At 34.1% G+C, this 12,608-nt stretch overlaps 1 protein-coding gene across 15 annotated transcripts; it reads left to right on the forward strand.

Moving 5' to 3' along the window:
• On the forward strand, nt 227-10,495 carry LOC107625862. Of its 15 annotated transcripts, XR_002357897.1 has the most exons (6): nt 233-672; nt 813-871; nt 1,366-1,954; nt 6,599-6,682; nt 8,131-8,192; nt 9,423-10,495. XR_002357897.1 is itself a non-coding variant. In XM_016328594.2 (3 exons), exons 1-3 carry the CDS (start codon nt 6,126-6,128, stop codon nt 6,794-6,796), a joined length of 474 nt encoding a protein of 157 aa, XP_016184080.1. In that variant the 5' UTR covers nt 5,802-6,125; the 3' UTR covers nt 6,797-7,476. The 15 variants fall into 15 exon arrangements, 3 of the variants coding, with proteins under 3 accessions (XP_020971909.1, XP_020971910.1, XP_016184080.1); XR_002357899.1 differs by lacking the exons at nt 8,131-8,192; nt 9,423-10,495 and adding an exon at nt 6,764-7,476 and having other exon boundaries at nt 6,619-6,682; XR_002357900.1 differs by lacking the exons at nt 8,131-8,192; nt 9,423-10,495 and adding an exon at nt 6,764-7,476 and having other exon boundaries at nt 6,624-6,682.

Consider the following 12,608-nt stretch of genomic DNA (forward strand, 5'->3'; position numbering starts at 1 on the left):
TGTAGGCCCAATTTTTTTTTTCAGGACTTATCTCTGAACAAGCGTTGTATCCTGAACAAGCGTTGTAATATGTGTTAAGTGAATCATGATAAAATGTTAATTAAATGAGTTTGAAATATTAATTTTTTCTTGGTCTTGGGCTAAGCCCAAAACCCTACCCGAACCCTGACCCACCCGACCCAAAATCCTAACTAAATCCTCTATCACTTCAACGCCACTGCAGGAAGATGCTCCCATTTTTGCTATTATCTTCCCTTGTTGCAACGAACAGACTACAAGCTCCTTTTTTCCATTTGATTACTGGCTTTGGATCAAGCATAGTTGTAGTTGAAACAGGTCCGAATAGGTCTCTCTGTTGGCGTCACCTCCGCACAAAGGTCCGCCACAGAGGAAGGAGGAAATACACACAAGGCCGCAACCATGCTTCACCGGCAATCTTCTTGCTTTCAATTCCATCAACCTCTGATCTCGTCCAATACTCTGAATTCCATTTCAGCATTAGTTCGAGCCTGCAAAGTCTTCCTTTTGACACTTGCAACTTTCCTTTCATCTCTTTTGATGATTCTTGCTAATTCCTTTGGAGGTCTCACACACCATTGTCGCCCTAAAGCTCCCGAAGAAGCCATTTCTGCCATTTTATGTGCCAGGTCATTACCCTCCCTTGGAGTCCAGGTTAGACCAACTTCTAGATAGTTGTTTATCAGTTCGAATATGTCATTTAACACTGCATCGATCCAAGGCTTGCTTCTTGACTTAATTGTTTGAACTAGTGCTAAACTATCTGTTTCAATCAAACATCTCCCTAATTGCAGATTTTTTGATAGAATCATGGCGTCCCTCATGGCATGAGCTTCAGCAGCTAATGGAGATTGTAAGACCCATAATTTTCGAAAAATATTATTATGAGTTAATTTCAATGTATTTATTCATTAAAGACTTTATTTTTAGAAACTATTTTATTAAAAGTAATTAAATAAAGTTTTGACAATTAAATTAGAAATTTTACTTAATTTTATAATTATTGAATAATTTTCTATATTTAAGTTATACAGCTTAACAGTTGTAAAAGAATAAGAATTTTATACAATTTAGTTAAATAATAGAAACTCTAGAATTTAATACTTTAATTTTATAAACAAAGAAAATTAATTATATTATCTTTAATTTTAAATTAAAATATTCGATTAAAAGTCAATTAGTAAATTAATAATCAAATAACATTTTTAAAATAATTTTAATAGATTAAATTAGATTTTTAATTAATACTCTATACCCCTAATTTTATTAAAATTACCTAAACTACCCTAATCCTAACCTTCTACCCGCACCGTCTTACCCTTTCCCCAAAACCCTAACCTTTCCCAGCTTCAGACAAAAGGAAATGAAAGAAAGAAAAAAAAAAAGAAGAAGAAGAAAGAAAGGAAAGGGGGAGGAAGAAAGGGAGATCTGAGAAAGAAGGAAAGGGGGAGGAAGAGAGGGAGATCCAAGGGTGAGAGCGCGCCGGTGGAAGGGCGCCGGAGCTGCTAGGCCACGCCGTCGGGTCGCCTTGGCTGCCGTTGGGAGTAGAGACGCATGCAGAGGAGAATCCACCACTGCCTCACTTTCATCGTCATCCTCGCCAGGAAGCATGTCGCCGCTGCTGTCCGTCCGTCCAGCCCGAGTCGTCGCCGTCGTTGCTGGTCCGCCTTGGAGCCGCCGTCGTCACTATTGAAGCCGAGGAGAGAGAGACGCGGTGAGAGGAGGGTCACACCCAGTGTCGTTGCCGCCTTTCTTCCGCCATCACCGAAGCTACTGGGCTCGCCGTCGATGCACCCATGTTGCTGCTGTGTCGCCGGAGCTTCACGCCGCTGTACTGGCCACCGGAGAACGCAGATGAGGCCTCTGTCTTCTTGGGTTTTGATTGTTGCTAATTACTCGATTGTACGCCGTTTTCGGAATCAGGCCAGATTTACCGGTAACCACTTTCTCCTTTCTTGAATTTATTCCATTTTTATTTTGCCCCGCTATTCTGATTTTGCTGGTATCTCTACTGTCTTACCGATCAGAATGGTGTTATTGTGATTTCTGATAGTGAGGGTGTTACATTATGGTATCAGAGCGGTCTTTCCTGTAGAGCCTTGGGATGGACTGATTATGCTTCAATTGCATATTCTGAGAGTCTGTCATGTAGTAGGTCTTGTTTAAATAACGAGAATAGAACTTTATGTACATGACTGCCTATTAATTAACACTGTTAACTTACCGTTGCATATCTGTTGATGTTAAGTCTGGCCTACTTAATACTGATGACTTATGTGAACGGGAAGTTAATAGGTTATTATAGGCGAATCGAAATTGATAAGAAATAGGTAACGCTTATCACGCGGCTTGAGGACGTTAGGAGTTAATTCTCGAGGATTTGTTTTTGTCTGTTCAGACTCTTTATTTATGTACTCTTTTATGTGATTTTGAAAATCGTTTAATGTATTAGGAAGGTCTTTGAAATCTTTAAGAAATTGCTATTGACTGGGTTGTTCTTCTTTAAGAATTTTGTATTTCTTCGACTTAGCTGAGAATTTATTCGATTTGTCATGTCTTGTGAATTCTGTTCGAATTCTTTGATTTAATTTTCTTTCTCAAAATGTGAGTGGCTTTCCTTTCTTACATCTCTCAATCTTCTTAAATATTTTTATGAGATTGTGATTTCAAAATATATATATACTTGGAATTTTAGTTTTAAACTTTTTAAAAGAGATTTTCGATTTTCTTAGAAGAAAATTTTAACTCAATCCTTTCTTACCTTATTCTACCTATAATCATTCTTTAAATTTTGATAAAGGTATTTTGAATTTGGCATGTTTTTATTCATATGTATTTTTGAAATCATTCCTCAAATTTTCTTTTTTAAACAGAATTTGAAATTCCTTTCAATTTTACTGTAATTTCTCTATATATTCCTAATTGACTAAACGCATGAGTACCTTTTGAGATTTCTAAAGAATTATTTTTGGTTCTTAGTCCAATTAGATTCCATCTTTCAAATTTCACATATTTTGTCTTTACCTTAGAAATAGTTTTGGCAAAAAATAACTTGATTTCCTAGTAACATCGTTTTGTTTTTATGCAAATTCTTAATTGATTATGTAAAGTACCTTTCAAGGTTGTCGAGAAAACATTTCATCCTTAGCTTAGCTAATTTTCATTTTCACAAATTCTTCATAATTTAGTTCGACTTGAATTTGTTTTAATATCACACAATATTTACGTTTTTGATGATTCTCTTGAATTATATAAAGCAATTACCCTGTTCTTCTCTATAATTCTTATTGGAGTTCTTTGAAAAAAAAAATTTTCTATTTGCATTTTGATTCTCCCTTCTGACATACTTTATGACTTTTAACCATTCTTATTTGTTGGTCATTTCAGCCATTCCTTCACATTTTTGTGAACCTTGTACTCCTCTGATTTGGTTTTAGTTTATTTTGATCTAATTTACTACTACCATTTTCTTGTACCTTTTAGAATTCCTAAATTACATATTTCTTGTTATTATGCGAAATGACTCTTTCCAAAACGTTTTCTTGTGCCTGTACATCATTGCTTAGTTGCAATCTTACACCTCCTTCCAAATTCATGAGAAACATAATTTTATTGCTTATTCTTCTCTTCCTACGAATTGTATCTCTTTGAATGTACTTGTACTTATCTCAGTGTCACACGTGGTCCTTAGAGGTAAAAACCAATGAGTTAGCTCTTTAGGGAACGACTGGTAGAAGAGGAGGTTTAAGTTTTCAGTAGCTCGATTGAAAGCTTGTTCGATGTCTTATGCCTAGTTGATCTTGTTTGAACTCCCTTAATTTAAGATCCTTTTTCATATGGCCTGATTTCTTTTTAAGTACATCTTAATATTCTCGAATATTCTTTATGTAATGGCGAATTCATTTTGATATGAACTTTTAAAACAAGTTTTAGATTCTCTTCTTAAGAAAGTTAAATCAATTTTTCTCGCTTAAATTGCATCCATAGCTATTCTTTAAATTGACAAATTTATTTTAAGGTCGGCATGCACTGTATTAAATAAAGTTTCGAAACCGACTTATAAGCAAATTTTTACTTTAGAATTTTTTTCTAAATAAAGTTTAATTTCTTTTTCCATATTTGCTATAATTTTTATACACACTTGATTGAATATAAACCTTGAAAATTTTTTTTTTAAACAAACGTTTGATTTTCTTACAACCTTGCCATGATTTCACTGTATACCTTTATTTGATTGAATACCTAAATGTCTTTTAAGATTTTCGAAAAATTGTTTTGGCCTTAACCCAATTAACTTTCCCTTTTCAAATCTCACCTATTTTATCTTTAACTTGTAGATTATTTTGACAAGAGGCAATTTGATTTCCTTCCGAGTTTTATGCCTACTTTTGGTTAAGTGGTTCGTCTAACTATTTTTCTCAAATATTTGAGAGAATATTTTTGTTCTTAGTCATATCGGTATTCATTTTCTTTCAAAACTCTACATAATTTATTTTAACATGGAATTGTATTAACGTAATGCCATAAATATACTTTTGTTATTTCTTTTACAAAGTGTTTGATGCGCACTTTTCCTTTGAAAATGTGAAAATAATTTTTGAAATGTTTTTCATTCTCTATGCGCAATTCATTCGAAAATATCCTTAATTCTACTCGAGACTTATGAGCCTTGTCTTTGATCTTAGACAGTTTTTTTTTTGTAAACCTCATATTCCTTGACTCGACTTAATTTTGCTTCAAACTACTGCACTACTTTTTCTTTTGCTATTCCTATCGGATTTTGTTGATTCGGGAATCATTCTTGAGAATTGTCCAAACTAATTTTCTGTCTCACACTCTTCAATCCTTATGCATTTTTGATTACTTGTGGTTTCAAGAATCTTTTCAAGCCCTGGCGGATTTTGTCGCTTATCTTTTTCCAAGATCTTGTGTTCTTTGAAACAAATTTGAGGATTGCCTTAGAATTACATACGACTTTTAGAGGTAGCAAACGAAACTTTAAGATGCCATTCGTAAACGTGAAAGATGGATTAATAAGTGTGCAACGTTATGAAGAGTATAGCAATTCGTTCCTCGTAAGAGTTTGTAGATGTTAGGATTTTGACGGGTTGTGGAGTTGTGAAATGATTGATGGAGTTGGGGAGTTGAAGTTCTGAGATGGGTAAGAGATCTGTGAGTGAGTCTTATATCCGTTGTTTTATACCAGCCTGCTTTGTAGCCCTTTCGCTACACTAGCTACTGTTTTGTTTTGTGAACGCGTATCTTGATTTGCACTCTATTTTGTTCCTCCAAGCTTTTGTAAAATTTTGAACATTTATATATGCATACTAAGATTTCATACTTTTCTATAAAGTGTTTAAAAAGTAGAGAGCAAAGACTATGTATTACCTTGTATATTACTTTAATTTTCGAGGGCGAAAATTTTTATAAGGTGGGTAGGATGTAAGACCCATAATTTTCGAAAAATATTATTATGAGTTAATTTCAATGTATTTATTCATTAAAGAATTTATTTTTAGAAACTATTTTATTAAAAGTAATTAAATAAAGTTTTGACAATTAAATTAGAAATTTTACTTAATTTTATAATTATTGAATAATTTTCTATATTTAAGTTATACAGCTTAACAGTTGCAAAAGAATAAGAATTTTATATAATTTAGTTAAATAATAGAAACTCTAGAATTTAATACTTTAATTTTAAATTAAAATATTCGATTAAAAGTCAATTAGTAAATTAATAATCAAATAACATTTTTAAAATAATTTTAATAGATTAAATTAGATTTTTAATTAATACTCTATACCCCTAATTTTATTAAAATTACCTAAACTACCCTAATCCTAACCTTCTACCCCCACCGTCTTACCCTTTCCCCAAAACCCTAACCTTTCCCAGCTTCAGACAAAAGGAAATGAAAGAAAGAAAAAAAAAAAAGAAGAAGAAGAAAGAAAGGAAAGGGGGAGGAAGAAAGGGAGATCTGAGAAAGAAGGAAAGGGGGAGGAAGAGAGGGAGATCCGAGGGTGAGAGCGCGCCGGTGGAAGGGCGCCGGAGCTGCTAGGCCACGCCGTCGGGTCGCCTTGGCTGCCGTTGGGAGTAGAGACGCATGCAGAGGAGAAGCCACCACTGCCTCACTTTCGTCGTCATCCTCGCCAGGAAGCATGTCGCCGCTGCTGTCCGTCCGTCCAGCCTGAGTCGTCGCCGTCGTTGCTGGTCCGCCTTGGAGCCGCCGTCGTCACTATTGAAGCCGAGGAGAGAGAGACGCGGTGAGAGGAGGGTCACACCCAGTGTCGTTGCCGCCTTTCTTCCGCCATCACCGAAGCTACTGGGCTTGCCGTCGATGCACCCATGTTGCTGCTGTGTCGCCGGAGCTTCACGCCGCTGTATTGGCCGCCGGAGAACACAGATAAGGCCTCTGTCTTCTTGGGTTTTGATTGTTGCTAATTACTCGATTGTACGCCATTTTCGGAATCAGGCCAGATTTACCGGTAACCACTTTCTCCTTTCTTGAATTTATTCCATTTTTATTTTGCCCCGCTATTCTGATTTTGCTGGTATCTCTACTGTCTTACCGATCAGAATGGTGTTATTGCCACTAGAACAGATGCACAGGTCCCTGATTCTCTTCTTTGTTGCCCCATCATTCTATTTTCTATAGCTGCAGTAAGTTATTCTAACCTTGATATCCTTACCGCTGTTATTCTGCTATAGATTTTTGAGAATTTTGTGATGTTGACGTTCTAGAGTCGAGTTCCAGTAATTGCATGGTTAAAATAGAAGCCGTTTCTGTTGTTGTGGAAGTGAACGGAGTGGCAGATGCAACTGCCGTTGAGTGCGAGTCGAGAGAAAAAGGTTTCTTGGACGTATTTGATTTATGAATTTTGATTATTCGAGGTAGGGGCACTTTTCTTAAACTTGTTTTACTTTCCAGAGTTGTTATAAATCGATATTAATGCATAAAATACTTTTTTTGTGATTTCGTAAGTCTTGTGAATTGAATTTAGTTGCTTTGGATGAATGAGATTGTTAGTTCGATTGATCGATCGATTGAGAAAGTTGAATATTCTGATTAATTGACTGATGTTGTTAAAGTGGTTTTCCTTGAATTATCGGAATTTGATTTTGAAACAAAATTGGAAAGTACTTGATATTTGAAAATTGTTTCTTTATTGAGAATGATTTGCTATTTTGGAAATGATTCAAAAAGGGTTAGAGGAAGGGTTTGGTTTGAAACTGTTTGAGAAGACCGAGAATTCTTTATTATTGATTGATGCTGTTGATTGAAGCTGGTTTAAATTGTGATTTATGGATTGGTTGATTGAATTCTGGATTTTATAATTTCTTTGGGTTGAGTGTTGTTGTTGTGATAATGGTTATTGGAAGTGATTTGAATGATTTACAGGCGTTTGGTTTGGTTTGGTTGGGACCCGAAAAGGGTGGCAGAATCCGAGTTTTAGAGGAGATGCTGTCGAAATTTTATAAAATTGAAAGTTTCATTTGAAGTAATTATTTAAAAAGATTTGGTTTTAAACATTATATGTCTTAAGATTGATTTATTTATTGAAGAAAGAATTATGTTTTGAATTGAGATTTGTTAATAAACGAAATGGAAAGAAGGATAATGAGGATTTTCTTTGAAATATGGTTTCTGAATGAATTTGGAAAATGAGATTTGGATTGATGAATGATTATGGTGTTGAGAATGTTGAGAATGTTGAGATATGAACTTTGAATTATTCACATGGCTTATGAATTTGAAATATCTGAGATACGAGGTTCCCTGGATTAAGTGCCGTGGCTTGCCACCACGTGTACCAGGTTGAAAACTCGATACTCTGTTGACCCTACGACGTTGTAATTTTCTTAAAATGAAGTATTTATCTCCGGTTTTTCAAAGAAATCAGCGATACAGTATTGAGTTACAGGCTCCTATTCTAGTATTTAGTATGTAAAGTAGTCGTAATACTTCTTGCTATCAGAGTAGCGTAGCCGGAAGCGTGATTTCTGATAGTGAGGGTGTTACAGAGATATTGTTTTGAAGTTCATTGTTGATCCAGATAGAACCTTATCATCACAGTTTCTTATCACTGCTACTGATGCTGCTTGACCAGTTTCTTTATCAAACGATGCATCTATGTTAATTTTCATCCAACCATCCGATGGTGGCCTCCAGGTAATTTGCTTCCTGTATCTATTATTTACTACTTCTTTTACTTTTTCTTCATACTCTATTGATTTCCTGCATTCTGCTTCCTTGTTGGTCGCCATAATAATTGTTGTTTTTTGGGCTAAGCTGTTTATGTTGAAATATAAATGAGTTCCTAGCTTTCTAAATAGACCAACTTATGAAAGCTAAGTTGTTAATCCTATTCTGTGTTCCACACCCATCTTCAGCCTTTAATCTATTGACTATTGCTAGTAACCACTTCGCGAAAGATGTGACATTATTAGGGGTGGGTGAACATTGAATCTGAGATCCAAACCACATTGCTCTAGTCCATGGGCATAATAATAGCGCATGTTCCACTGTCTCCTCTGCCTCTTGACAAATCCTATAGGTAGGATTTTTCACAATTTTTTTTTGTAAATAGATTATAATTCACTACCAAAATATTATGACAAGCCTTCCAAAGAAACATTTTTAATTTTTGAGGAATATGCATTCCCCAAATTGTCTTCCATAACTCCTTCAGATCCGTACTTGATGATGCCTGATTTCGAGCTTGAGTTATCTTCTCTGTCCTTACTAGATGATACCCTGTTTTCACCGTATATTATCCGTTTGCCTTATATGGCCAAATCAGACTATCTTGCTTATTTATTAGGCTTATCGGTGTCTTCATAATTCTCTCGCGAACTTGATTTGGAAAGATGTTCTGAATTTTTCTCACATCCCAACCCTCTCCCTCTGTCAGGAGTTCCTTCACCTTCATATTTCTTTCTCCAATTGGGAATTCTAATCTCCCTCTTCCTTCAATCTAATTCTCGGCCCATACATTCACCTCTGATCCATCACCAATGCTCCATCAACCTTTTCTTCTCAAAAAGTCTCTCCCTTCCAAAATACTATTCCAAATCCACGAAGCCTCCTTACTCCTCTTAGCTTCCTAAAAATTTTCATTCGAAAAATAAAGAGTTTTGAGAATTTTTACCCAAGTTGCAATGGGCTTTGGAAGGTGAATTTGACGTGGGTCATTATATGAATATGTAATACACTTGTTGGTATGGTTGTTGGATTTATAGAATTTATGCAGATAAGAACTGAAGCCAATTCCATGGGCTTGATGTTGAGTTAAGATTGATTTTGATAAATAAATTATGATGACAAACATTTATTGGATTAAAAGTCCAATTGTAGTTTAATGTGCGTTTTAGTGATGCTGACCCATTATTCTTTTCTCAGCCCAACAATGTTGCTTAAGTATTCCTTTAATGCTTCAATTCGATGCACAAGTCCAAAGTCTTTAAACAAGCACCGATCAGCAAAAAGGTGCAAAGGAAGAAGGCTCTGCATTTGCAAAGTGATAAAGGGACATTTGTCTTCATCATGGAAAAAGGAAGACATATGAAACAAAAGGAAATTAACGAAGCAACAAGACACAAGGACATTTGGCACTATTATAGGACAGCTGTGACTCTAGAAAGGAAAAAAAAAACACAAAAAATATCACTACTCCAAGGACAACTCAGAATCAAAATTCAGAAGATCATTAGCAAGTTTGGAAGAGCAAAACAAAAATACATAGTTATGGACAGCAATTGGAATGGCTCAAAAATGGAAGTGCTATGTATGCCAAAGAAGACAGCAGATCTAAGTACAACAGAGTTGGTGGAGCAACTCCTCCAACAAGTAGCATTAGTGGAGTAGAATGGAAAAAGGACGGCATGCCAATGGACATAGCTCCAACGGGTTGATGGTACAAGGAATTGGAAGAGGAAAATTGGAGAGCAAGCTGAAAATATAAAACAGACCTCACTTCAACATTTGAAATCAAGAAAAATAGAGTGATACAAGAGCATCATCTCAAAACACTTGAGCTGAAATCATTCTCCTTCAATTTGTGCTTCATTTCAAATTTTCTTTGGTATGGCTATCTAATGTCATCTTTCTGTATTTGAGGAAAAGGCTTGAGAATGTGAGTTGAAAAAGTCATAAGAGAAGAGGCAAGAGAGATGCATGAAAAAGCCAAATGAGTTCTTTCTGTGAACTAAGGTTTAGTTCCCCTTACCAAGTTGGGATAGTACTTGGTGGTAAATTGAATCTGCGGATTTCCCTTGCCAAGTTGGGATAGCACTTGGTGTTTCTGAATCTGGCTAGGTTCTCCTTCTAAGTTGGGGCAACACTTGGGTTGCTAGGCTTTGGGGTAAAAAGCTTAGTGGAAGATACTAGATGAATTGGATTGTAATTCATTAGTATTGGTGTTTGTAATCTGTTTGATTATAGTAAAAATTCCATCATGGTTGTGGTGGAGACTAGATGTAGGTTTCATGGGACTTAGAAACCGAACCAAGATACATGCTGGCCTCTATCTCTTCTTTCCTTCTCTGTTTTATTTCTGAGCATGAGACAAAACGAAAAAATCTCCTGCATATTTAGCTTCTGCAAAAACAGAACTTCAAAAGTTAATTTTGGGCCAACTTGATTCAACCCCCTTCTCAAGTTCAAGTAGTTCCATCACTTGATAATGAAAAAAAAAACTTATAATATTTTTGATGTGATTATAATGGTTTTATCGTGAGCTTTTTCAGTTACGTTGCATTTGTGGTTAATCAAGAGTAAAATTTTAATCAAAATTTTATGAAAGTTTAGTTTTTGAGGTATAATTGTATATTCTTAGAAGGATTAGGTTATATAGTTGTGGTGATTACAATAACATCAAGTGATTACATAAGGCAAGGATTGAAAGGTAGATGATGTGGTGAATTCGCTTGGATTTTTATATTAGTCATAAACAAGTATTTTATAGATTTTGTTTTTACACATTGCCAATGTACGTACCATGAAATATTGGATATTGGCTAATATGGATACGAATCTTGATATTTCTTGAATCCAATTTTTTAGACGAATACAATGTGGCCTAACAAGTCGAAAATAAAAAATTACGACGCAAGCCTTTTTTTATATCATAAAAATTTTGTTATTTTATCCCACAAAACTACCACCAGCCCAAGTCCATCACCACCTTCACCAATTTCACACGACCCACTTTACTGCTGATACGTATTTCAAACGTTCGTGATATGAAAAGTTTAAGAATTATTTAGAAGTTATTAATTTATCTTTTTAAAATATTGAATTAGTTTGATGTATTTTAGTTTTGTTTATTTAGTTACTAAAATAGACTTTATGTTTATGGATTTAGTGTTTTTTCTTTATATTAACCTAATAAGAGGTTATAAATACATCATAAATTATTATAGTCGTCATTCTGTGATTAGAGATTTGAAAAACCTTATAGTGATGAAACTATGGTGTGAACAAGTGAGGTTGAATGAGTCCCTCTTTCATTAAATCGAAAAATTAGGTAGAAGGTTGAGTGAATCTCTTCGATTCAATTTTCAAATTATGGTGTGGACAAGTTAGATTGAGGAGTTCCTTTCTTGTTGCATCAAAAAATTAGATAAAAAATAAAGTGATTCTCTTTATATTCAATTTCAATCTATCTTTTTTATATCCCATTTAATTTCAACGTATCTTTTTATTCAGTTTAAATCCCTATCTTTTAGTTTATCTTTTATTTCATATTATTTGGTATCAATGTATCATAGTTCAAGTATTAAATTAATTTTTGTTAATCTATATTTGTTCTATTTATACCTAAAAAAAACTTGTTCGTCCACTCTGTTCTACTATATCTCTTTCTCTTATTGTGTTTTTCTTCCTCCTTTGATTTTTTTTTGTTCTTGTTTATTTTGATCCCTTTCTTTTTTTATTCATTCTCTTTTCTCTTGCTATTTGTTTCTAGCCAATGTTCTTCTTCTTCGTGGGTCGTTACTTTTAGTTCTTGTTATTCTTATTATTACTTTTTTTTATTGATTAAAAACAACAACAAAAGCATTTAGTATTAAGCAAAAAAAATAAAAATACAAAAAAATGAGAAAAAATTATCTTCCTTATATTTATCTTTTTCATATACTATTTTTTCAACTACAAAATTTAAGGATGAATTTTTTTTTTGAAAAGAAAGAAAATGATACGTGCTTTAAATATTCGTGATATAAAGAGTTTAAATAAATTATTAGTTTATCCTTTTAGAATGTTAAATTTAGTTTGATGTATTTTAGTTTTGTTTATTTGGTTACCAAAATAGACTTTATATTTATGCTTTTAGGGTTTTTTATTTATTTTAAAATAAAGAGGTTATAAATACCTCATAAATTTTTGTAGTCATCATTCAGTGAGTAGAGGCTTGAAAATCTTTTTAGGTTTTGTGATGAAACTATGGTGTGGACAAATGAAATTGCATGAGTCCCTCTCTTGTTACATTAGGGAATTGGGTAGAAGGTTGAGTGAGTCCTTTCGATTCAATTCCCAAATTACGGTGTGGACAAATTAAGTTAAGCAATTCCTTTCTTGTTACATCAA

Source organism: Arachis ipaensis, chromosome B02, assembly GCF_000816755.2.
Source record: "Arachis ipaensis cultivar K30076 chromosome B02, Araip1.1, whole genome shotgun sequence".
Lineage (NCBI taxonomy): Eukaryota > Viridiplantae > Streptophyta > Magnoliopsida > Fabales > Fabaceae > Arachis > Arachis ipaensis.